Source organism: Dendrobates tinctorius, unplaced genomic scaffold, assembly GCF_039654945.1.
Source record: "Dendrobates tinctorius isolate UK_male_01 unplaced genomic scaffold, ASM3965494v1 ptg000107l, whole genome shotgun sequence".
NCBI classification, from domain to species: Eukaryota; Metazoa; Chordata; class Amphibia; order Anura; family Dendrobatidae; genus Dendrobates; species Dendrobates tinctorius.
Window position 1 is genome coordinate 3,829,591 of NW_027361775.1, and position 27,078 is coordinate 3,856,668.

The 27,078-nt window shown below is 42.5% G+C and overlaps 1 protein-coding gene across 1 annotated transcript in view; it reads left to right on the plus strand.

The window, feature by feature from the left end:
* The window catches only part of BMP5 (bone morphogenetic protein 5), a 513,844-nt gene that overhangs the window by 435,511 nt on the left and 51,255 nt on the right, over nt 1–27,078 (plus strand). Inside the window, exon 4 of the mRNA XM_073589135.1 lies at nt 15,371–15,568. Coding sequence (XP_073445236.1) covers nt 15,371–15,568 — 198 coding nt within the window. The remainder of the gene's footprint in view (nt 1–15,370; nt 15,569–27,078) is intronic.

Consider the following 27,078-nt stretch of genomic DNA (forward strand, 5'->3'; position numbering starts at 1 on the left):
ACTGCTTTTTTAAAAGCAATCCAATCTCCCTTATCCTCTAGTCACTTTGGTCACAGCTGTGCCATCGAGCCTGTCACATAGCGCTCAGATATTCATTGGGCCTCACACAATCCAAAAGTGTCCAGTGTCCAAAAGTGTGTGCAGAGATTCAAAATCTCCCTTATCCTCTAGTCACTTAGGTCACAGCTGTGCCATCGAGCCTGTCACATAGCGCTCAGATATTCATTGGGCCTCACACAATCCAAAAGTGTCCAGTGTCCAAAAGTGTGTGCAGAGATTCAAAATCTCACTTATCCTCTAGTCACTTAGGTCACAGCTGTGCCATCGAGCCTGTCTCATAGTGCTCAGATATTCATTGGGCCTCACACAATCCAAAAGTGTCCAGTGTCCAAAAGTGTGTGCAGAGATTCAAAATCTCCCTTATCCTCTAGTCACTTAGGTCACAGCTGTGCCATCGAGCCTGTCACATAGCGCTCAGATATTCATTGGGCCTCACACAATCCAAAAGTGTCCAGTGTCCAAAAGTGTGTGCAGAGATTCAAAATCTCACTTATCCTCTAGTCACTTAGGTCACAGCTGTGCCATCGAGCCTGTCACATAGTGCTCAGATATCAGTGGGCCTCACACAATCCAAAAGTGTCCAGTGTCCAAAAGTGTGTGCAGAGATTCAAAATCTCACTTATCCTCTAGTCACTTAGGTCACAGCTGTGCCATCGAGCCTGTCACATAGCGCTCAGATATCAGTGGGCCTCACACAATCCAAAAGTGTCCAGTGTCCAAAAGTGTGTGCAGAGATTCAAAATCTCACTTATCCTCTAGTCACTTAGGTCACAGCTGTGCCATCGAGCCTGTCACATAGCGCTCAGATATCAGTGGGCCTCACACAATCCAAAAGTGTCCAGTGTCCAAAAGTGTGTGCAGAGATTCAAAATCTCCCTTATCCTCTAGTCACTTAGGTCACAGCTGTGCCATCGAGCCTGTCACATAGCGCTCAGATATCAGTGGGCCTCACACAATCCAAAAGTGTCCAGTGTCCAAAAGTGTGTGCAGAGATTCAAAATCTCACTTATCCTCTAGTCACTTAGGTCACAGCTGTGCCATCGAGCCTGTCACATAGCGCTCAGATATCAGTGGGCCTCACACAATCCAAAAGTGTCCAGTGTCCAAAAGTGTGTGCAGAGATTCAAAATCTCACTTATCCTCTAGTCACTTAGGTCACAGCTGTGCCATCGAGCCTGTCACATAGCGCTCAGATATCAGTGGGCCTCACACAATCCAAAAGTGTCCAGTGTCCAAAAGTGTGTGCAGAGATTCAAAATCTCACTTATCCTCTAGTCACTTAGGTCACAGCTGTGCCATCGAGCCTGTCACATAGCGCTCAGATATCAGTGGGCCTCACACAATCCAAAAGTGTCCAGTGTCCAAAAGTGTGTGCAGAGATTCAAAATCTCACTTATCCTCTAGTCACTTAGGTCACAGCTGTGCCATCGAGCCTGTCACATAGCGCTCAGATATCAGTGGGCCTCACACAATCCAAAAGTGTCCAGTGTCCAAAAGTGTGTGCAGAGATTCAAAATCTCACTTATCCTCTAGTCACTTAGGTCACAGCTGTGCCATCGAGCCTGTCACATAGCGCTCAGATATCAGTGGGCCTCACACAATCCAAAAGTGTCCAGTGTCCAAAAGTGTGTGCAGAGATTCAAAATCTCACTTATCCTCTAGTCACTTAGGTCACAGCTGTGCCATCGAGCCTGTCACATAGCGCTCAGATATTCATTGGGCCTCACACAATCAAAAAGTGTCCAGTGTCCAAAAGTGTGTGCAGAGATTCAAAATCTCACTTATCCTCTAGTCACTTAGGTCACAGCTGTGCCATCGAGCCTGTCTCATAGTGCTCAGATATTCATTGGGCCTCACACAATCCAAAAGTGTCCAGTGTCCAAAAGTGTTTGCAGAGATTCAAAATCTCCCTTATCCTCTAGTCACTTAGGTCACAGCTGTGCCATCGAGCCTGTCACATAGCGCTCAGATATTCATTGGGCCTCACACAATCCAAAAGTGTCCAGTGTCCAAAAGTGTGTGCAGAGATTCAAAATCTCACTTATCCTCTAGTCACTTAGGTCACAGCTGTGCCATCGAGCCGTCACATAGCGCTCAGATATCAGTGAGCCTCACACAATCCAAAAGTGTCCAGTGTCCAAAAGTGTGTGCAGAGATTCAAAATCTCACTTATCCTCTAGTCACTTAGGTCACAGCTGTGCCATCGAGCCTGTCACATAGCGCTCAGATATCAGTGGGCCTCACACAATCCAAAAGTGTCCAGTGTCCAAAAGTGTGTGCAGAGATTCAAAATCTCACTTATCCTCTAGTCACTTAGGTCACAGCTGTGCCATCGAGCATGTCACATAGCGCTCAGATATCAGTGGGTCTCACACAATCCAAAAGTGTCCAGTGTCCAAAAGTGTGTGCAGAGATTCAAAATCTCACTTATCCTCTAGTCACTTAGGTCACAGCTGTGCCATCGAGCCTGTCACATAGCGCTCAGATATCAGTGGGCCTCACACAATCCAAAAGTGTCCAGTGTCCAAAAGTGTGTGCAGAGATTCAAAATCTCACTTATCCTCTAGTCACTTAGGTCACAGCTGTGCCATCGAGCCTGTCACATAGCGCTCAGATATCAGTGGGCCTCACACAATCCAAAAGTGTCCAGTGTCCAAAAGTGTGTGCAGAGATTCAAAATCTCACTTATCCTCTAGTCACTTAGGTCACAGCTGTGCCATCGAGCCTGTCACATAGCGCTCAGATATTCATTGGGCCTCACACAATCCAAAAGTGTCCAGTGTCCAAAAGTGTGTGCAGAAATTCAAAATCTCCCCTGTCCTATAGACACCTTGTACCTTGTTTTACATACTATATAGTTTGTTGGATTTTGTCTACATTTCTACCAAAAATGAGGAAGGCTGGTGGAAGAGGCCGTGGAATTGGGCGGGGGTTGGCAGCTGGTAATGATGGTGTTGGTGGTGGATCTGATGGTAGTGGCAAGAGCAAAATAGGACCGAATGCAGGAGGTGTTGAGCCTGCGTCATCGTCTGGCTACATAAGGCCTCGAACGCTTAGTTTTCTAGGAGTTGGCAAACCGCTTTTAAAGCCAGAGCATCAGGAAAAAGTTTTGTCTTACATTGCTGACTCAGCCTCCAGCTCTATCGCCTCCTCTTCTTCAGTTGTAAAAAGTAAAAGCACTGAGTCGTCATTGGAGGCTCATGTTCATGAACCACACCTTTCCTTGTGTCCTTCACCCCAACCAAGATTGAAGGATGACGCAGGCCATACTACTGATTACTCCATGGAGCTGTTTTCACATACCATGCATGGATTATCAAGTGAAATGGTGAATTACCCAGGCCAAGATGAATCTGACATGGAGTGCACTGATGCACAGCCGCTGATGGATGATTCTGCTGGTACATTCACTCAGAGCACTACATTGTCCTCGCAGTGTACAGAGCCAGATTCTGACCCTGATGAGACTCAGGTGCCCCTTCCCGCACACTATACCACCATACACGGTGACACAGAGGAAGGTGCACATGACATAGAAGAGGAGGTGATGGATGACCCAGTTGTTGACCCAGATTGGCATCCATTGGGGGAAGAGGGTGCTGCTTCCAATAGCTCAGATGAGGAGCATCCACAGCAGACATCGACATCGCAACAGCTGTTATCTGGCAGGCCCGGAGCACTCCAAAGACAGGTTCCAAACATCAAAAGAGTTGCTGGACAGCTTGTCCAGAGGGTCAAAAGATCACAGCATGCTAGGCCGCAAAATGTCTGCCAAAGTAGGAAGAGTGCAGTGTGGCACTTTTTTGAACAAAATCCTCATGATCAGGCCAAGGTTATCTGTAAGAAGTGCGCAAAGACCTTTAGCCGAGGGAAAAATCTGAAAAATTTGAATACCAGTTGCATGCTTAGACATTTAACCAGCATGCACTTGCAAGCGTGGACACAACACCAAACCTCAAGTGCCACATGTGCAACTGATCACAACGAAGGTAGTCAGCAACGCTACATTGTTTCCCCCAATGTAAGCCCACCGGTTAGCACAGCAGCAAATGTTGAGGTGTCGTTGCAAGGCCACAGCAGTCAGGGAATCCCACTGTTATATCAACAAAAGACTGATTCTAGGCCATCAGAAAGAACACCAACTCCATCACCATCATCAACCCTCTCTCAGTCCGCCCTGTCCACCGCTACTTCCACCATATGCAGCTCTCAAGTCCAGCTCACCCTCCCAGACACTATGAGTAGGTCAAGAATGTACTCAGTCTCTCATCCGCGTACACTGGGTTTGAACGCCCACATTGCCAAACTAATCCCGTTTGAGATGATGCCCTTTTGATTGGTGGAAAGCACAGCTTTCCGCGAACGCATGGCCTATGCAGTACCACGCTATGACCTACCCAGTCGCCACTTCTTCTCTCGCAAAGCCATCCCAGCCCTCCACCATCATGTGAAAGACCGCTTTGTCCATGCACTCAAGCAGTCAGTGAGCGGAAAGGTGCACCTCACTACTGATGCATGGTCCAGTCGGCATGGCCAGGGCCGTTACGTGTCCATCACTGCGCACTGGGTTAATGTGGTGGATGCAGGGTCCACAGGGGACAGCGGTGGTGGGACAGTGCTGCCTAGCCCACGGTATAGGAAACAGTTGGCTGTAGGCGTTCCACCCTCCTCCTCCTCCTCCTCCTCCTCCAGAAGCGAAAGCTCGTCCACAGAGCGCAGTCGTACGAGCACTCCATCTGCAGCTGCCACTGTTGCACACGATGTGTCCCCCTATCGAGCAGCTAGTGGAAAGCGTCAGCAGGCTGTGTTGCAGATGATGTGTTTGGGCGACAGACATACCGCCGAGGTGCTGGCCGAGTACTTGAAGCGACAAACTGAGTCATGGCTGGGCAGTGTACATCTTGAGGCAGGCAAGGTAGTTAGTGATAACGGCCGTAATTTTGTGGCAGCCATAGCCCTTTCAAAACTCAGCCACATACCTTGCTTGGCTCACACCTTGAACCTGGTGGTGCATTGCTTCCTCAAAAATTATCCGGAGTTAACAGCCCTGCTCCAGAAGGTGCAAAGACTGTGCGCGCACATCCGCCGGTCGCCTGTACACTCCGTTCGTATGCAGAAGCTGCAGCGATTGCTCCACCTTCCCAACCACCGCCTCATTATCGACATTGCAACAAGGTGGAACTCCACCCTGCACATGGTGGAGCGGCTGTGCGAGCAGAGGCAGGCCATAATGCATTTGTGGGAGGATACACGGCCAGGCACTTTGAGAGCAGACATGGAGTTGACAGGTGTGCAGTGGTCGAAGCTGAAAGACCTCTGTAAAGTCCTTCAGTGTTTTGAGGAATGCACACGGCTGGTAAGCGCAGACGACGCCATCCTAAGCATGAGCATCCCACTTATGCGTCTGCTCATGCAAACTTTGACGCACCTTAAGGAGCAGGCGTCTGCAGTCAATGTTGATGAGGAGGAAGAGGAGGAGGGAATCCTTGATGACATTCAGCCATTGTCTGCTCAGGGACCTCTCCTGGATGAGGTGGAGGAACAAGAGGAGGAGGAGGATGATGATGGGGATGATTACTTAGGGGAGGAGGATGCATCTCGTGGGGCAAGTGAAAATGTTGGCGTGGCAAGGTCTGGTACAGGGTTTGTGCGTGACTGGAGGGATGTGGATTTGCCAGAAAGTGCTCCTCTAACCAGCACTCGCAGTGCATCATTGGCATCGGGAACATTGGCCCACATGTCAGATTATGCCTTGCGGATCCTAAAAAGGGACCCCCGCATTGCCAAAATGATGAACGATGGCGACTACTGGTTGGCCAGCATCCTGGATCCACGCTATAAAGGCAAATTACAAAACATCATGCCACAGGAGAACCTTGACCTAATATTGGCTAATAAACAAGCAACTCTGGTAAATCGGTTGCTTGAGGCATTCCCAGCACACAGCAGCGGTGATGGTTCTCACACGAGCCGTACGGGCCAGGGGCAGCTTGGCAGAGGTGTTCGTGGTGCACACAGCAGAAGTGGCGTTGGAGACAGTGGTTTCATGACAATGTTGTGGACTGATTTTTCAAATACCGCTCACACAACTGGTAATACTGCATCGATGGAAAGTGACAGGAGACAGCAGTTGTCAACCATGGTTACAAACTACTTTTCCTCCCATATCGATGTTCTCCCACACAGGTCATTCCCCTTTGACTATTGGGCCGCTAAACTGGACACCTGGCCTGAATTGGCCCAATATGCCTTACAGGAGCTCGCTTGCCCAGCTGCAAGTGTGCTATCGGAAAGAGTCTTCAGTGCAGCTGGATCAAACCTGACAGAAAAAAGGACCCGTCTGTCAACCCAAAATGTGGATGATCTAACCTTCATTAAAATGAACCATGCATGGGTTTCCAAGGATTTTGTCCCACCTTCCCCTGATGACACATAGGGTGACAGAAAAATGGCTTGCTTTGGTCCACCTCTTCCTGGGACTTGACCTATTTCACCTTTTGCATCAGCTGAATGTCCAACATCAACATATGCCACTTTCTAAAACTCCCTAACTGTGCTGCCTCCCCCCCATGGCCGGGGTCACCACCTAGCGCACGACACCGTGCGAGTGCCGTTGCCCTGGACAGGTGGGTAGGCCGACTCTTGGGCGCGGGCACTGGCACAGGGTCCCTCATAGTGCAATCAAGTGTCTCTGACGGTGGTGGTGCACACCCGCCGTCAGACACACCGCTGTACTATGAGGGGTCCAGTGCCAGTACCGACGCCCACGAGTGGGCCCCCCTTGCTTGGGCAGGGCCCCAGCATTTGCAATCTTTACCTCTCCCTGCTACTCCGCTGTGTAATCTGGGCCGTCAAATCCATACTGTGCCTGACACCGTCTGAGCCTGCCTCCTGAGACATATATTTTGAATGTGTACGCTATCCATACATGTTATCCGGGGATACGGTACCCTTTCTAACCTTTGTGCAATCACGTGCAATCCATACTGGGCCTAACACCGTCTGAGCCTGCCTCCTGAGACATATATTTTGAATGTGTACGCTATCCATACATGTTATCCGGGGATACGGTACCCTTTCTAACCTTTGTGCAATCACGTGCAATCCATACTGGGCCTAACACCGTCTGAGCCTGCCTCCTGAGACATATATTTTGAATGTGTACGCTATCCATACATGTTATCCGGGGATACGGTACCCTTTCTAACCTTTGTGCAATCACGTGCAATCCATACTGGGCCTAACACCGTCTGAGCCTGCCTCCTGAGACATATATTTTGAATGTGTACGCTATCCATACATGTTATCTGGGGATACGGTACCCTTTCTAACCTTTGTGCAATCACGTGCAATCCATACTGGGCCTAACACCGTCTGAGCCTGCCTCCTGAGACATATATTTTGAATGTGTACGCTATCCATACATGTTATCCGGGGATACGGTACCCTTTCTAACCTTTGTGCAATCACGTGCAATCCATACTGGGCCTAACACCGTCTGAGCCTGCCTCCTGAGACATATATTTTGAATGTGTACGCTATCCATACATGTTATCTGGGGATACGGTACCCTTTCTAACCTTTGTGCAATCACGTGTAATCCATACTGGGCGTGAGAACGGCTGGCGAGCTGTTAAGCAAGCTACAGCACCTGTGGTTTGCACACGTAAGTTTTCATTTTTTCAGGAATGACGGTTAGGCCTAATTCCGGAACCGCAGTTGACCTGCACTTACTGGGAAATCATTGTTCGCGGGTAATAATTGTAATCAGTGATCCCCATCACTAACGTTGTTCAGCGGGTTATCTGCACCTGTAAGCGACAAACGCTGGCCTTTTCAGTGTAGCGCACATGCAGCCACGGACATGTAAGGGCATGACACACCAGTTATTGGCCAATCTCATGTTCCAGAGCCTCACGTGTCCCTCTAGTAAGCCGGACTCGGACCGCGGGGCATGACGGAGTCTCGTTCGTTAACGGAATTAAGCTTGCAATGTGTGCATCTGTTCTGTAGCTGGCATGGTTGAGGTTTCCCAGGTGGAGTCGAATTTAACCATAGGCTCCACTCCTGGTGGTGCCCTTCTGGACATTCCTTTAAGGTTCAGCTTTGCAACCATACTGCCCACGTAAAACAAACAATTTGCCTTCATGAACGCTGTTTGGAGGGTCATGACTCGTGGGAATAACGCCGCCCAATCAGTTAACCTGCTAGAGAGATCCTTCGTTGCTCCCAAGCATGACATCACACTCCCTAGGAGGAAGGTAATGCCACTGTGGCGACCGTACTCCTGGGAGCGACACAAGTGCACTGATGCCCAGCCACTGCTTGATGAATCTGCTGGTACATTGACCCAGACCACTACATTCCCCTTGCACGCTACACAGCCTGAATCTGACCCTGATGAAACTCAGGTTACCCTTCCCATATACAGTTCCATCTTACACGGTGACAAAGAGGAAGCTGCAGATGAAAGTGCAGGTTCGGCCCACCCGCCATCAGACACACCACCGTACTATCAGGGGCCCTGTGCCAGTGCCGTCGCCAACGAGTGGGCCCCCCTGCTTGCTCAGGATCACAGCACTTGCAAGGTTGAAATACTGTGCAGTGAGATGGAAGATGGGGACGACGAGGAGTCCAGACTAGTACAGGGATTCCCTAGCGAGGAGACTTATTTGATTGTTTTCAATGTTGGGACAGCAATTTTTGGGGAGCACGTTACTCTGGAGAATGATAGATGGGGCCCACCATACACTGGAACATTCCAATGGTGGACATCAGACACTGGAGCAGCATTTACAGGGCCCATTATACACTAGAGCATTAGAAATGGGGCCCATTATGTTTGCAGCATTATTTGGGCCCATAAGACAGTGGAGCTTCATCCATGGGGACCAACATATACTGTAGCATTATGTGGAGCTCATCATATACTGTTTCAAACATTATATGGGACCAATGATTCTGTATGGAGAAATAGATGGGCCTCGTCATGAGATGTAAAAAGTGAAGTATTTTTCATTGTACTATACCGCTATTTCTCTGCCGTATCGAAGCATGATGAGTTTTGGTATGTGTTAAAGGGGCGCTCTTTCGCCCAGGGCACATGAAAACCTGGAGCCAGCCCCCCCCACAACTTTAGCCAAATAACCCCCATTTTTCAGTGCGTAACTTGTATTATGAAGTTAATTAAGGTTGACAAGCTTAAGTAAGAAGAATTGATGCTTTTGGCATTCAAATGGGCACTGTAGGTGTGTTTCCTGTCCTCCTCTCACTGCCGACTTTTATTCCCCATTGACTTACATTGGGTTTCGTGTTTCGGGACGACCCCGACTTTTCCCTATAATCGGACGATCTTGCTCGACCCGACTTTTGGAAAAGTCGGGTTTCACGAAACGAAACGCGACCCTAAAAAAACAAAAGTCGCTCAACTCTAACAGTGAATGTTCACGGACATTTAACCCATTAATGAAAAACCGTGTCATTGATACTAGTGCAACCGTAAGCCCTTTCTGACCTTGGATGTGCTATTCCGTCCATGTGCAATGGGACATAATGCCCATGGACGTAGTAGTACGCCATACGTCATCAGCCACGCTCACGGGGGGAGCGAGGTGGATCGTGGCCGTGTGTAAGCTGATTCTCACAGCTGACACGGACCGCTCCCAGGACTTTAACCCCCTGCACACTGCAGTGTGATCGCATTGTTCTGAGGATCTCCATGGAGACTCCCGGCTCCAAGATGGCTACAGGGTCCTTCCGGGTCCTGCAGTGAGGTAGCTTGTCAGTGCCTGCTGAGAGCAGATCAGCGATCTGACATGATATAATGATGTCTCATCCTGGGACAATGTAGTAAAATAAAAAAAAAATAACGTGAAAAAATATTTTTTTTAAAAAATTACTAAGTAAAGAAAAAAAAATATTTCCCCAATAAACTCATTTCTTTATGTAAATAAGAAAAAAACTAAAAGTACACATATTTAGTATTGCCGCATCCATAACAACCCAACTTATAAAGCTGTCCCACTAGTTAACCCCTTTAGTGAACCCCAGAAAAATACAAGGCAAAAAAACAATGCTTTATCATCATAGCGCCGAACAAAAAGTGGAATAACACGCGATCAAAAAGACAGATATAAATAAACATGGTACTGCTGAAAACATCTTTTCCCTCAAAAAAGAACCGCAATACAGCGTCATCAGTGAAAAAAATTAAAAAAGTTATAGCTCTCAGAATAAAGCGATCCAAAAATAATTATTTTTTAAATGAAATAGTTTTCATTGTATAAAAGTGCCAAAACATAAAAAATGATATAAATGAGGTATCTCTGTAACCATACTGACCCAAAGAACAAAACTGCCTTACCAATTTTACCAATTTTTGTTCATTCTGCTTCCCAAAAATCGTAATAAAAAGAGATAAAAAAGTCATGTGCACAAAAATGGTATCAATAAAAACGTCAACTCATCCTGCAAAAAACAAAACCTCACATGACTCTGTGGGCCAAAATATGGAAAAATTATAGCTTTCAAAATGTGATGATGCAAAAACTAATTTTTTGCAATAAAAACTGTCTTTTAGTGTGTGACAGCTGCAAAACATAAAAACCCACTATAAAAACCCACTATAAAGAGTAAATCAATCCCCCCGTTTATCACCCCCTTAGTTAGGGAAAAATAATAAAATAAAAAAGTATTTATTTCCATTTTCCCATTAGAGTTAGGGGTAGGGTTAGGGTTAGGGTTGGGGCTAAAGTTAGGGTTAGGGTTGGGGCTAAATTTAAGGTTAGGGTTGGGGCTAAAGTTAGGGTTAGGATTGGAGCTAAAGTTAGGGTTTGGGTTTGGATTAGGGTTAGGATTAGAGTTAGGGTTGGGATTAGGGTTAGGTTTGGGATTAGGGTTAGGTTTGGGATTAGGGTTAAGGGTGTGTTAGGGTTAGGTTTGTGGTTAGAGTTATGACTAGGGCTAGGATTAGGGTTAGGGGTTTGTTGGGCTTAGGGTTGGAGTTATAATTGGGGGGTTTCCACTGTTTAGGCACATCAGGGGCTCTCAATTCCAGCGTTGAAAAAGTCAAGCGGTGCTCCTTCCCTTACGATCTCTGCTGTGCGCTCAAACAGTGATTTACCCCCACATATAGGGTATCGGTATACTCAGGACAAATTGTACAACTTTTGGGGTCCAGTTTCTCCTGCTACCCTTGTGAAAATAAAATAATGGGGGCGAAAGATCATTTTTGTAAAAAAATGATTTTTAATTTTTACGGCAGTACGTTATAAACTTCTGTGAAGCACTTGGGGGTTCAAAGTGCTCACCACACATCTAGATAAGTTCCTTAGGGGTATAGTTTCCAAAATGGTGTCACTTGTGGGGGATTTCCATGGTTTAAGCACATCAGGTGCTCTCCAAACACAACATGGCATCCAATCTCAATTCCATCCAATTTTGCATTGAAAATTCAAACGGCGCTCCTTCCCTTCTGAGCTCTGTCCAAACAGTGGTTTACCTGCATATATGGGGTAACTGTGTACTCAGGCCAAATTGTAAAACTACTTTTGGGGTCCAATTTCTCCCAGTACCCTTGGTAAAATAAAAAATTTCCATCTGAAGTACTTTTTTGTGAAAAAAGTTAAATGTTATTTTTTTTAACATTCCAACAATTCCTGTAAAGCACCTGAAGGGTTAAAAAACTTTTTGAGTGTGGTTTTAAGCACCATCGGGGTGCAGTTTTTCGAATGGTGTCACTTTTGGTTATTTTCTATCATATAGACCCCTCATAGTGACTTCAAGTGTTATATGGTCCCAAATAAAAGGTGTTGTAAAAATGAGAAATTGCTGGTCAAATTTTAACCCTTATAACTTCCTAATAAAAAATATTTTAGTTCCAAAATTGTGCTGATGTAAAGTAGACATGTGGGAAATGTTATTAATTAATCATTTTTTGTGATATATCTCTGTGATTTAAGGGCATGAAAATTCAAAGTTGGAAAATTGGGAAATTTTCCAAATTTTCACCAAATTTCCATTTTTTTCACAAATAAACGCAAGTCATATCAAATAAATTTTACCACTATCATGAAATACAATATGTCATGAGAAATCTTTGTCAGAATCACTGGGATCCATGGAAGCGTTCTAGAGTTATGACCTCATAAATGGACAGTGGTCAGAATTGTAAAAATTGGCTCGGTTATTAATGTGCAAACTACCCTTGGGGGTTAAGGGGTTAATATTGTTACTGTGACTTTTTAGGTGCACATGACCACTTTATGTGTATGTCATTCTCCTAAATTGTTCTATATTAAGAGGTTTACACATATCAAATGGATAATATATGCATTTATGTACACCAAGCAGGTTGTTTGTTTTTTTTCTTCCTTTTTTAGATTTACCCTTGTGATATCAATCTATTTTTACAACCTGATTGCTTTGTTGTCCTTTTTATCTATTGTATAGCCTATGTTGGTCTCTTGCTTGACTGTAATTACACATGATACGGTTTGAAGAAGGCTAACTATTGTGTAATCACTGGAGTTGAGCAAATATCTTTGGTTGCCCATTTATTCGGCAAGCTATAGTGCTTGCCGAATAAGCTATAGCAGGAACTTGGCAACCTAGATTGCACCGGCTAAACAGCTGATCGCCACCACTGTTGCATGTGTTGCGGCTGTGTCACTGTCACAGCACATTCATGGAGAGCCTAACACACAGCCACCTGGTCCATCAAGAGTCCCTCTAATCTCATCAGTTCTTAAAACATTTGAACAAATTGTCTTTAGATATTTCTTGGCTCTGACTTGATGTTTCAACTTGTGTGTTTTTTTCAGTGGTGGACGGATTTTATTCTCCTTTACTTTGGCTATGTCTTCTCAAAACTTTGGCAATTAAAGTACGTCTTTTTTTCTCACCAAGTTTTTGTGACCCTGTTGACTATTTGCAGGAAAACTTTTGATGGTTCTTTCATCATGTTCCAATATCTTAGCAATTTCAAGAGTTGCTGCATCCCTCTGAGAGACTTTTAAGAACTTTTGACTTTTTAGAGTCAGGTAAATCTCATGTTTGACCCCCTTAGATGGAAGAAAACAAGCTGTCTAATAATTCTGAACACCTGAATAAATGGTGCTAATATCCTTAGGCCATACCCTCCCTCATTATACAAATACACATCACCTGATCTGCTTCAGACCAATAAGCATTTAACTTTGTACAGCTTGGGATTGGAAAATATGTATCAAAATGATGATATGGTCAAAATACTCACCTGACTCACAATTCTGAGCACAGTGTATGCTTCACCATCATTAGTCTTCTTGCTAGCAAAGAATGCAAGAGAGAGGAGATCTGACACCACCAAACAATATAATTCGAAAGTCGCCGACAGACGGCTGTGTAACTCGGCAGTATAACTAGTGCGATTGCGATGCAGTCCTGGCTGTCTGCTCTACTGACCTGAGCTTGGCAGCTGCATAGAAATACATCACACAGACATGCACAGGTCAGGAGAAGTGCCTGACCCGTCTGTGCACTGTAATGCGATCTTTGCATGAGTTATATGGCCGTCTATCTGTGCCCTAAGCTGAATAGTCACCTCTCCTTGAACAACATTTCTATTGGTAGAGGTGCACTTTAAATATTTTCTAAATTCTTATGTCTTGCCACCTGGAGGCATAAGAAGACTGCGTCAAACTGAATGGTGGAGGCCCATACATAAGACCCGAGGCAAATGAAGCTTACCAAAGTGATCAGCTTGTTACTGTATTCAACAATTTTCTCAAATAGGTGCCCAAAAAAGAGAGAGCAAGAAAAAAAACAAGTATGGATTTGCAATCAGATATACATCAATTATAATGCCTATTTATGTACATAAGTAATTATGATATATATTTACACATACTGGTCCTAACTCAACTTTAGTACTTTATCTTCAAAACAAACCACTAAGATAATACAATTGCTACAATCACTATAAATTTCTGCTTCAGGTCCTTTAAACTTAATTATCTTTAATGCTCGCTGTTGGAATGCAATGTGGAGGTTCTTCCATTTCATTTCGAGGAACTCATGCAAGGCTAAATGTCTGTATACATATGCTGCATTGCTAGGTAAATGTAGCTTATTTTATAGTTAATCAAGCCAGCTGTGAATGTATAAAGTAGAGGGAAAGATCATTTCCACTACATGAATATTTATATATGATTGCTTTTAGCATTTTTGTATAAATGTAACTTCACTGGTGATTAAAACAAAATTACCTGCAAGTGCTTTTCTTGCTCCTCATTTCAAGGACATCAAAGTGACAATCATGTTTGCAATTTTTATTTTCGAAGTGATGCAGTCAATTTTATTTAATCCTCCATATTTTTACTAGACCTTCACTAACAGGAAACACAGATGTAAAAAGTTGTTCTATGATTAATATTGATATTACTTTTGTTACCATGTGCATGTACCGTGTCTGGAATTGCAGCAGAGACTCATTCACTTTGAAAAAAGCAGACATGTTTCTACAAAAAAAAAAATCCAACCCTCTTTGCACCTATAACAGGATTGTCCACTACTAGGACAACCATTTCTCATTCTGAATGTTTGTCTCTGTTAAAATAAAATAAAAACACCCATACTCACCTCTTCTGACGGCTCTGTTCCAGTGGCGTTGGCACTCATGTTCCCAGCCCTGCGCGCAATCAGAGCTGGCATCACTGTCCCCTTCTACAGACCTCTTTGTAATCAAGATGAAGGTAATGGTCAGCCGCAGTTCTCACCCCGCTCTTAAATACTCATACGTGCGAAGATGGGCTCAAAAAGTCCAGCTCTGATTGGACACAGGGCTCACGTGTTATAACAACCTTGCATGAGCCCCGGGAATGCGAGTGCCAACACTGCTATAATGAAGCTGACACAGGAGTTGAGTATACTCACCTCTTTAAAACAAGCTGAAAACACATAAAATATATATAATTTATGTTTCATGGATATTATTTAATAAAAATACATGTTTAGTGAAAAATAAGTTTTCTATGTATGTTTACATTGTAGTCATTCAAATTTCACATAATTATTTTTCTTTATATTGTAGAAGAGTTAGCACCATGAACATCTAAAATTACAGAGAGATGTTTCAAGCAGAAGTTTCTTGCACTCTATTAAATTACAAGTCCCTAAATGGCAACAAGTTGCACAGAGCTGGCAGTACATCATCCATCAAAGTCTGCGGCCATAATGTGTCAATCTGCTGTATATACGATACCTAAATCTGATTGGACATTTTGTTTTATTTTTACTGATAATAATGAATGTCATTTTTAATCTCTTCTAGGCAGAAGTGTCAATATTAAGTCAGTGGGTCTTGTTGGCAGACATGGCCCTCAGTCAAAGCAGCCTTTTTTAGTTGCCTTCTTCAAGGCAAGTGAAGTTCTACTCCGCTCAGTCCGAGCTGCAAATACAAAAAGGAAAAAACAAGACAAAAACAAGTCTACAGCTCAACATGATGCATCAAAGATGCCTACCAATGCAGGCAAGTATATTATAAATGACAATTTAATAAGTACCATGTGGTGTATGGTAAGTAACAACTGTGACTGGTATAAAACATCACTAACTCTGGGTGACATGTGTAGTCATTTGACATTTTGAAATGTCCATAATGCAATTGACTAATTATTAAGCAAATGTACAATCATAAAATATGCTTCATGAGTGTAATTCTCTACAAATATTTAATATTAATTTAATGTAGCTGTATTTAAATCCAGAATTCAGTATAAACTTATTAACCGCACTCACAAAGCCCTCCATGGCTCAGCACCACCCTACATCTCCTGCCTCGTCTCAGCATACCACCCTACCCGCGCCCTCTGTTCTGCTAATGACCTGAGATTATCATCCTCAATAATCAGAACTCCTGCCTCCAAGACTTTTCATGTGCTGCACCAATTCTTTGGAATGCACTACCCAGGTTAATATGATTAATCCTCAATCCCCACAGAAGCGTGCCCTAAAAATGCATTTGTTCAGACTGGCCTACCGCCTCAATGCATTAACCTAAATATCCCTGTGTGGCCTATTCAAAAATTTTCACCATAACCAGGTTCCTCGCATCATGTTCTCACATGCTTTATGCATTTAATAGTCCTCTGTGTCTGTACTGCTACATATTTAGACTTTTAACTGGTTCATGCAGCAACAGGAATGGTTATGGCTGGTCTGAACAATAAAGCAATTGTTACCATCCACCTTTCGTGTCTCCCTTTTTCCCTAATAGATTGTAAGCTTAAGAGCAGGGTCCTCATTCCTCTTGGTATCTGTTTTGATCTATGTGTTTATTCTTATGCTGTAATGTCTATTGTCTGTACAAGTTCCCTCTATAATGTAAAGTGCAGTGGAATATGTTGGCACTATAGAAAATTACTATTATTATTTAAATGGGTCATCTATCCCTTTTTATTTAAAAATATTGGCCAATGATGTTCTGAAAATAAAGGAAAAAAACTTATAGTCACCTACATTTCCTCATTACTGCTACCGGTGTCATCCACAAGTTTCCTCACTTTTTCTCTGCTGGGTGGGATATGTGAAGTCATTTAACTGCTGCAGACAATCAGTGTACCCTGTGCTGATACATTGCAGTAATCACATGCCATCTAAGTTGGAAGAGAAAGTCTCCTTTCTCGCGCTTCACAATTGGACTGCATGTGATCGTTGTAGTCAATAAGTTGTCATATTAGTGATGCCTTGGTAATTGCGGTGACTGATTGGCTGAAGCAGTAACATTATCTCTCAAGAATGGCAGAGGTACAGTACACGAGCATGTGTGTGTATGTATATATATATATAAATATGGTATATGCAAATTAAATATTTACAAAATGTAAGGGGTGTACTCATTTTTGAGAACTACTGTATATATATTATATGTGTGTGTGTATATATCATAGAATCAAAGAATGGTAGAGTTGGAAGAGACCTCCTGGGTTATCTGGTCCAAACCCCTGCTCAAAGCAGGATTCACTAAATCATCTCAGAAAGATGTCTGTGTTGGCGGCGGATTATTCAGGATACTCTCCAAGCATGTGACAACAGAGCTCCTTTATTCAGGAACAAACAGGAACAATATATGGTAAGCTTCATAGATCAGGAAAAAATCATTTGTGTGTCTCTATCGGTGCAACATCTACAGCAGACTGCTTTTCTCATACACAGACACAGGAAAACAGGAAATACAGTCACATGCTCTCCTTGTGTGAGCCTCTGGGAGTTATAAACAGCATACAACTTTGGTAACTAAACACTCATAAACAGGAATGGAGTTTTTGCACCAAACATATTCCAATACCCCAACTCAACAACTACTTATCCTGTTAGTCGCATTGCGGTTCTGAAGTCCACAAACTCGGCTCTTGATAATGGCTTTGTCATACCATCAGCTATCATCTTGTCAGACTTGCAATAAACAACCTCAAGTACACCACATTCCACTAAGTCACATAAGTGGTCATGTTTTACATCAATGTGCTTAGTCCTTGCACTAATCTTCTCACTGCTGGCAAGTTTAAAGCATCCTTGGTTGTCCTCATAGATAACTGTTGGTTGAGCTAATGGCTTGCCAAAATCTTCCAAAAGTTGTTTCAACCACATTACTTCTTGACTTGTAGAAGATAATGTGACTGACACTTGATTTCTGCTGACCAAGAAATTTATTTTCTCCTAATTTGAAGAAGTAACCACTTATTGATTTCCGATCACTTGAATCTTTAGCCCAATCTGCATTCACATAACCTCTGAGAGTGAGGTCTCCTGATGCAGATATCCTAAGATTTAGCCTTTGAGTTTCTTTAACATATTCTCTTAATTGCATTTCAGTCTCTTTGGTGTAGCTTGTTTACACGTCGGCAGAGAATTCTGACTGTGGTTGTGATATCCGGATGAGTTGTGGTTGCTATGTACAGAAGCGCTCCCACTGCTTGTCTGTAACTCTCTTTGCTGGGTAGCAGATCTTCTCCTTCCAACTTTAAGTAGGATGGATCCATTGGTGTTGATGCACCTTTGGCCTCTGACATTCCAAATAGGTTTAGGATTGCAGACATTTTAGAACTTTGGCTAAGAAGAAAGCTCCCATCTTCCTCTCTCTGGATTTGGATTCACAAATACTATGTCATATTTCCAAGGTCCTTAGTCTGGTTGAGAATTTCACCTAGCTTTGCAATTTCCTTTTCATCTTGATGAGACATAATTGCATTGTCTACATATACATACATACGTCCACTCCTTTGCTACATCCTTTGTATACAAATATGGATCAGATTGAGATTTTTTAATTCCTTCATCCATCAAAACTTTGTTCGTTTTCGAGTTACAAGCTCTTGCCGACTGCTTAAGTCCAAAGAGAGATATTTGTAGCTTACAAACAAGGTGCTTTTCTCCCTTTTTAATATATTCCTCGGGTTGTCTCATGTACAACTCTTCTTCAATGTCACCATGTAGGAAGGCTGTTTTGATATCAAAATGTCTCACTGTGATCTGTTGATCGGCAGCTGCGGACATTAAAGTTCGGAATGTGGTTTGCTTCGCAATTGGAGAAAATGTAGCATCATAATCTTCACAATACTTTTGTGAGTACCCTTTTGCGATCAATCTTGCCTTAAACTGGTGAACTTTACCTTCTGAGTCATATTTCTTTTTCCTTGTGGTAGCTCAGTAAGATCTCATGTCTGGAGTTGGTGAAGGGACTCCATCTCCTCATTAACGGCATTTATCCACTTCTTCTCGTGAACAGGCAGTTTTTGCATTTCTTACCATGACTGTGGCTCTGGTTCAGGAAGTGTTCTGACCTTATAAGAAAGGAATCTAGCTGGGATACCTTTGTTTGGCGTTTCTGATCTCCTGACTGGTGATTGACTTGGTTCTTCTGTGTCTTCCTTGGGGCATCAGATCTTATACACACTTCAGTGTTTTCTTTTTCGGCATCTGAGTTTGGTGAATGAGATTCTTATTCTTGGTTGAATAACTGGTGTAACTTCAAGGAATTTGAGAGAAACAGAGTTTTCATCAATCACTACATCTCTGCTGATTGTTACTGTGTTGGTCTCTGGGTGCAGGATTCTGTATCCCTTTTGAGTTTTGCTATAGCTCACCAGGACTCCTTGCTTTGCATGTGATTCCCACTTGGAACGTTTTACTTTGGGAACATACACAAATGTTTTGCTTCCAAATTTTCTGAGGTGCTTCAGGTTAGGCTTCTTGCAGTTCCATAGCTCATTTGGAGTTTTATTTGTGGCTTTACCTGGCCGTTTGCTTTGAAGATAGCAAGCTGTCATGATGGCTTCTCCCCAATATGTTGTAGGTTGATTCGCATCAAACAACATACTCCTTCCACTTTCACAGAGAGTACGGTTCTTTCTCTCTGCAATGCCATTTTCTTCTGGGTTGTATGGAATGGTAGTCTGGAACTTGATTCCATTCTTTTTCAAAATGGTTTGCACCTTACCGCTTGTATTTTCAGTTCCATTATCTGCATGCATGGCTTATGGCATTCTTCCAAATTTGATAAACACTACAGCAAGATATTCTTCAAAATTCTGTGGAACTTCAGCCTTACTGTGAAGCAGGTAGGTGATTGCATATCTGAAGTAGTCATCAATAAATCTGAGAAAATATTTCTCCTTGATAGGAGTTTGAACACTCATTGGACTGCATACATCTGTATGTATCAGATCCAATGGCTGTGTAGATCTAGTGATGCTTATTTTAGGAAAGGATTTTATGAACATTTTCAATTTAAGACAGCTAGTGCACTTCATCATTTCACTACACTGGTTGATTTCAATACCATTTGCAAGTTTAGCTAGCTTACACATTGTTTCTGGGTCTCTGTGCCCAAGACATCTGTGCCATACATGGATACAGTTCTTATGTAGCTCTTGTCTAGGACTGTACACTCTTTCCTTGCATTTTAGCTGATAAAGTTCATCTTGGGTTTTTTCTTCTGCAAGAGTGTGACCCTTCTTTGAGATGATGCAGCTGTTATCTTTAAAAGTAACCATATTCCCCTTTTGCATGAGCTTCTTTACTGACAGAAGATTGCTTTCAAGGCTGGGAACATAGAGAACATCCTTTATTGTGATCTTTCGGCTTTGTGCTGAGGAAACTGTACAGTGGAGGTAGCCATCTCCTACTCCTTCTGAAGTCATACAGTGACCATTAGCTAAGATGACCTTTTCTGATTTGCTTTCATTAAGGTCAGAGAAGAAATCCTTGTTATTTGTCATATGACTGCTTGCGCCAGAATCTATACAGCATATATGCTTTGCACATGGACCTGTACTGGCATTAAATGCAGCTTATACACATGCAGAATTTTACTTTACAGCTGTTTTAACCCTTTGAGGCCTGTTCTGCTTTTTAAGCTGACTCGTTCTTGCTTTTCAAATACTGCAGTTTGCTTTAAGGTGGCCGAGTTTTTTACAGACAAAACATTCACACGTTTCTCTTAGATTGCTCTTATATTTAGAGAAATCCTGTTTCTTTAATACAGTTTCTGCTCTGGATTCATTACTGTTGCTTACATGCTGCATTTTTCTCTTGGATTCATCCACAAGTTTGCCTTTAACATACTCTAGTGTCAGCTCATCACCTGGCCATGCATCTAGTGCTGTCACGAGTGTGTCATAACTTTCTGGAAGACCACATAATAGAAGTGCAGCAACAAGAAAATATTTAATTTCTTCTCCAAACCCCTGAGATGCTCCACAATCTCTAGAGTGTTTCTTACATAGTCCTGCATATTCTGTCCATCACTTAGCTTAGACTGATACAGCTTTCTCATGAGATAAAGTTTATTGCTGAGATTTGTTCTTTCGTGAACTGAGGGAGATCGTGCTTTGTGCTTTCTGATCCTTCTCTAGTCAATAATCTGGTAATGGATGAGTATATTTACCTTCTCTTATGAATAGCATCTTCACCTTGAATTTCCAGGACTGGTAGTTCTGGTTAGTGAGGCTTGTCACAGAGAACTTGACAGGATTGATGCTAGTGGACATCTTCTCTGTTGCTCTGTCCTGCTTTTGCTCTGGGCTTCTGTTGCTGTGTTACTCTAGGGTTCTGTGGCACTCTGGGCCCATAACTTGTTGGCAGTGGATTATTCAGGATACTCTTCAAGTGTGTGACAACATAGCTTAGAGCTTCTTTATTCAGGAACAAACAGGAACAATATGTAGTAAACTTAATAGATCAGGAATAAATAGTTTGTGTGTCTATCTGTACAGCATCTACAGCAGGCTGCTTCTCTCATACACAGACACAGGAAAACAGGAAATACAGTCACATGCTCTCCCTGTGCGAGCCTCTGGGAGCTTTTTCACATTTTAAACAGCATACATGTCTAGCAACTAAACACTCATAGACAGGAATATAGTTGTTGCACCAAACATATTTCAACAGTCTGTCCAGCCTCTGTTTGAAGATTTCCATTGTTGGAGAACTCACCACCTCTCGTGGCAGCCTGTTCCACTTCTTGATCACCCTATCTGTCAAAAAGTTTATTTAATATCTAATCTGTGTCTCCCCCTATTCTGTTTCATGCCATTGCTTCTAGTCTTTCCTTGTGCAAATGAGAATAAAGATGATCCTTCTACAATGTGACAGCCCTTGAGATATTTGTAGACAGCTACTAAATCTCCTCTGTCTTTTTTTGCAACCTAAACATACCCAAATCCTGCAATTGTTCCTCTTAAGACATGGTTGGCAGCCAGTCATCATTCTGGTTGCTCTTCTCTGAACTTGCTTCAGTTTTTTTTATGTCTTTTTTAAAATGTGGTGCCCAAAACTGGACACAGTATTCCAGATGAGGTCTGACCAAGAGGAGCAGAGGGCAATAATAGTAATCTTTTATTTACATAGCACCAACATATTCCGCAGCACTGTACAGTTTGCTCACATTATCATTGCTATCACCGATGGGGCTGTCAATCTAAATTGTAATGGTACAACCTCATCTGCTGTTTGTCATCCTGCAATATTCCCTTTAATGGTACAACTTTATCTGCTGTTTTTCATCCTGCAACATTCCCTTTAATGGCACAACCTCATCTGCTGTTTGTCATCCTGCAACATTCCCTTTAATGGTACAACCTCATCTGCTGTTTACTTCATGTGATCTAGACTATGCGTCTCTTAATACATCCCAGAATTGTATTTGCCTTTTTTGCAGCTGCATCACACTGTTGACTCATGTTCAGTCTGTGATCTATTAGTATACCCAAGTCTTTTTCACATGTGTTGTTGTTTAGCCCCATTCTTCCTATTCTGTATACGCTTTTTTCATTTTTATTGTCCAGATGTAGTACTTTTAATTTTTCCCTGTTACAAACTATTCTGTTAGCTGCTGCACACTGCTCCAGCATTTATATATTTTCTACCTGACCTGAGATATAATAGAATAGCATCACCATACAGGTGACAGTCCAGCAGCTGTCAGCTGTCTACCATAGCTGACAACTTGCTGCATCAGCGACCATTAGTGTTGTCACTGTCTATATCTGTTTAACCCCTTAGAAGCTGCTGTCAATAGTGACAATATCATATAAATGTTCTTTATCTCCATCGGCACCCAGAGGTCATGATTGTGTGGTCCTGATGTTTGCCATGGCAATTCACGAGCAAAGAGTGGCCTTAGCTTCTGCTGGCTACACTGACCTGTTCAAATTTCAGCGACATTTACAGTTGTGGCCAAAAGTATTGACACCCCTGCAATTCTGTCAAATAATACTCAGTTTCTTCCTGAAAATGATTGCAAACACAAATTCTTTGGTATTATTATCTTTATTTAATATGTCTTAAATGAAAAAACACAAAAAGAATTGTCCTAAAGTCAAATTGGATATAATTCCACACCAAACATAAAAAAGAGGGTGGACAAAAGTATTGGCACTGTTCGAAAAATCACGTGATGCTTCTCTAATTTGTGTAATTAACAGCACCTGTAACTTACCTGTGGCACCTAACAGGTGTTGGCAATAACTAAATTACACTTGCAGCCAGTTGACACGGATTAAAGTTGACTCAACCTCTGTCCTGTGTCCTTGTGTGTACCACATTGAGCATGGAGAAGAGAAAGAAGACCAAAGAACTGTCTGAGGACTTGAGAAACCAAATTGTGAGGAAGCATGAGCAATCTCAAGGCTACAAGTCCATCTCCAAAGACCATAATGTTCCTGTGTCTACCATGCGCAGTGTCATCATGAAGTTTAAAGCCCATGGCACTGTGGCTAACCACCCTAGATGTGGACGGAAAAGAAAAATTGACGAGATGTCAATGCAAGATTGTGCGGATGTTGGATAAAGAACCTCGACTAAGATCCAAACATTTCAAGCTGCCCTGCAGATGAGACAAAAGTAGAGCTTTTTTTGCAAAGGCATCAACATAGAGTTTACAGGAGAAAAAAAGAGGCATTCAAAGAAAAGAACACGGTCCCTACAGTCAAACATGGTGGAGGTTCCCTGATGTTTTGGGGTTGCTTTGCTGCCTCTGGCACTGGACTGCTTGACCGTGTGCATGGCATTATGAAGTCTGAAGACTACCACCAAATTTTGCAGCATAATGTAGGGCCCAGTGTGAGAAAGCTGGGTCTCCCTCAGAGGTCATGGGTCTTCCAGGAGGACAATGACCCAAAACACACTTCAAAAAGCACTAGAAAATGGTTTGAGAGAAAGCACTGGAGACTTCTAAGGTGGTCAGCAATGAGTCCAGACCTGAATCCCATAGAACACCTGTGGAGAGATCTAAAAATGGCAGTTTGGAGAAGGCACCCTTCAAATATCAGGGACATGGAGCAGTTTGCCAAAGAAGAATGGTCTAAAATTCCAGCAGAGCATTGTAAGAAACTCATTGATGGTTACCGGAAGTGGTTGGTCGCAGTTATTTTGGCTAAAGGTTGTGCAACCAAGTATTAGGCTGAGGGTGCCAATACTTTTGTCTGGCCCATTTTTGGAGTTTTGTGTGAAATGATCAATGTTTTGCTTTTTGCTTCATTCTGTTTTGCGTTTTTTCATTTAAGACAAATTAAATGGAGATAATAATACCAAAGAATTTGTGTTTGCAATCATTTTCAGGAAGAAACTGAGTATTATCTGACAGAATTGCAGGGGTGTCAATATTTTTGGCCGCAACTGTAGGTGGTAAAAATCAACTTTCTCATTCCTATCATGCCACTTTGTATTAATTCCTGAAAATCACCTGAAGTGTTAATAAACTACCTGACAGCAGTTTTCAGTATGTCAGGAGGTGTTGTTTTTAAAATGGAATCACTTTTGGGGGTTTTACAATATATAGGACTCCGAAAGTCGCTTCAAACCTGGATACATCCCTGAAAAAAATAATTTTGTAAATTTCCATGAAAAAATGAAGAATATTTAGAATTGAAAGTCCTCGGTGGTTGATACCTTTTAATGGCTAACTGAAAAGATGGTAACAAATTGCAAACTTTCGAGACTACCCAGGTCTCTTCATCAGGCGAAGACTAATACAACATCTGAAGAATCACATATTTATACACAAGACAGCACAGAAATAACCCAATAGCTAAGACAAGTGATGTGAATTGGAATAGTCATTATGGGAGAGGGATAAGCATAAATATTGGAACAGTTCATAGATAAGCAGTGTGAAGGTTTTATTGCCCTCTGATCTCTGTCTGGTTCTGTAGTGTGTGATGACCCCAGAAGGTCTGAAGAGCAAATTCCTTAATTGATGTAAAAAGACATAAATTCATGCAACACATTCATTCCTGCACTGAATGTGTGGAAAGTTTTCATAAATTTGTATTCCGAGATTCTTCTCTCTCTCTGAGACTTCAAGTTACCTTTTAAAACAAGTAATTTAATGTCCATCATGCAATGACCACTGAGGACTCTCAATTCTAAATATTCTTCTATCTACTAGCTAACACAGTATAAAGATATATATCTTTCCTGCATGAAAAAATGAAAAATTTCTGCTACATTTTTAAACCTCCTAAAATGCTAACAAAATAAAATAACATTTTACAAATGGTGCTGACTCATGTGTGCAGTTTTCTAAATAGGGACACTTATGGGGGTGTTAACACTGTTTGGGCACATCACCTGCTCTGCACTCATGACATGGTGTTCACTGTTCCAGCCAATTTTGCTCTCCAAAAGGCAAATGGTGGTCCTTCCCTTCCAATGTCTGTCATGCGCCCAAACAGTAGTTTTCCACCACATATCAGGTGTTAGTGTACTGAGGAGAAATTGGTCAATAAACATTATGCTCCACTTTCTCCTGTTACCCTTGCGGAAATGAAAAATTTGGGGGAGAAGCAACATTTTTGTGGGAAAAATTAAAATGTTCACTTTTCCTTTCATATTGCTTCAGTTGCTGTGGAGCACATAAAGGGTTAATGCACTTCTTGATTGTAGTTTTGAGGTCTTTGAGAGGTGAAGTTTTTAAAATACTGCAATTTTTGGGTATTTTCTATCACTTCAAATTACTTTGATAAAAAATATATATAGTTGAAAAATATGATGCTGATATACAGTATATATTTTATTTATATTTTCATAAACAAACGCAAATCATATAAATAAAAATTTGCCACTACGATGAAGTACAACATGTCATGAAAAAATAGTCTCAGAATCAGTGAAATATGTTGAAGCATTCCAGAGTTATTATTACCACACTACCTGAAGAGCCCGGCATTGCCTGGGCATGGTAACTAACTGTGGTTAGATATAACAAATTATAATGATTATATTGCACAGAAATTGTCACTGTTCTATATAGCAACACTCCCGCACTGGTACACAGAACACAACCGGTGCCATTTGGTTGAAGCAAAATGTTTTTAACGCAATATTAACCCCTTATCGACTGCTGATACAACTTTTAATGGCGACAGTTAAGGGGCCTTATTCCTCCTGCACCTCATGCGCCTCCATCATACACACCATCTTTCTGCAGCACAGCTTTTCTCCTTTATAGTCACCTCCTCCGGAAGCAATTGGAAACAATTGATCCTGAGTAAAATTGCACTAATTGCAATAAAGCGTATTGTATACACAGCCTACTTCTTCTGCAGCACTACACTTTTCTCCTTTAAACCTAGATCACACGTTATTTGATCAGTATTTTTAACTCAGTATTTGTAAGCTGAGACTTGGAGTAAAACAATCAGAGGTAAAGTATATTAGAAGCACGTCACGACTTCTGTATTTTTCTTCCACTCATGGTTTTGGCTTATAAATACTGAGGTAAAATACTGACCAAACACTGAATGTGTGAATGTGGCCTTATACACAGGCTCCATCTGCAGCGCCTCACTCATCTGTATACACAGCCTCATACTGCAGCAGCACCTCTCCCCTCTCATTTTCCCATCACGCCTCTTATTTTCCCTTCACATCTCTCATTTCCCCCTCATATCTCTCATTTTCCCCTCACTCATCTCATTTTCCCCCTCACACCTCTCATTTTCGCCTCACTTCTTTCATTTTCCCCCTCACCTCTCATTTTTGCCTCACACCTCTCATTTTACAATCACTTCACTATTTTCCCCTCACTCCTCTCATTTTCACTCACACCTCTTCATTTTCAACTCACACCTCTCATTTTCACCTCACACCTCTCATTTTCCCTTACTCCACTATTTTCCCTTCACTCCTCTTATTTTCCCCTCACTCCTCTCATTTTCCCCTCACTCCTCTCTTTTTCGCCTCATTACTCTCATTTTCCCCTCACTTCTCTCTTCCCCTCGCACATGTACAATAACTTTCTGTTATGAGCACAGGGGTGTAATCCATGAGGCTCCTCCTTTTCCCTTGATGTCATGCCTCACAGGAGCAACCCAATTCTAGACATGACGGAGCTAGATGTGGCCTGTGCCTGCCGTGCACTGATACTCTGAAGGCGGCGGCCTTGATTGTAGCTCGCAGCGGTTGAGACGTCACAGCTGATGAGTTTTGCAGGGTGGCTTTCGAGGTGAATGTGTCTCCACCCGTGTGCTCTAGCAA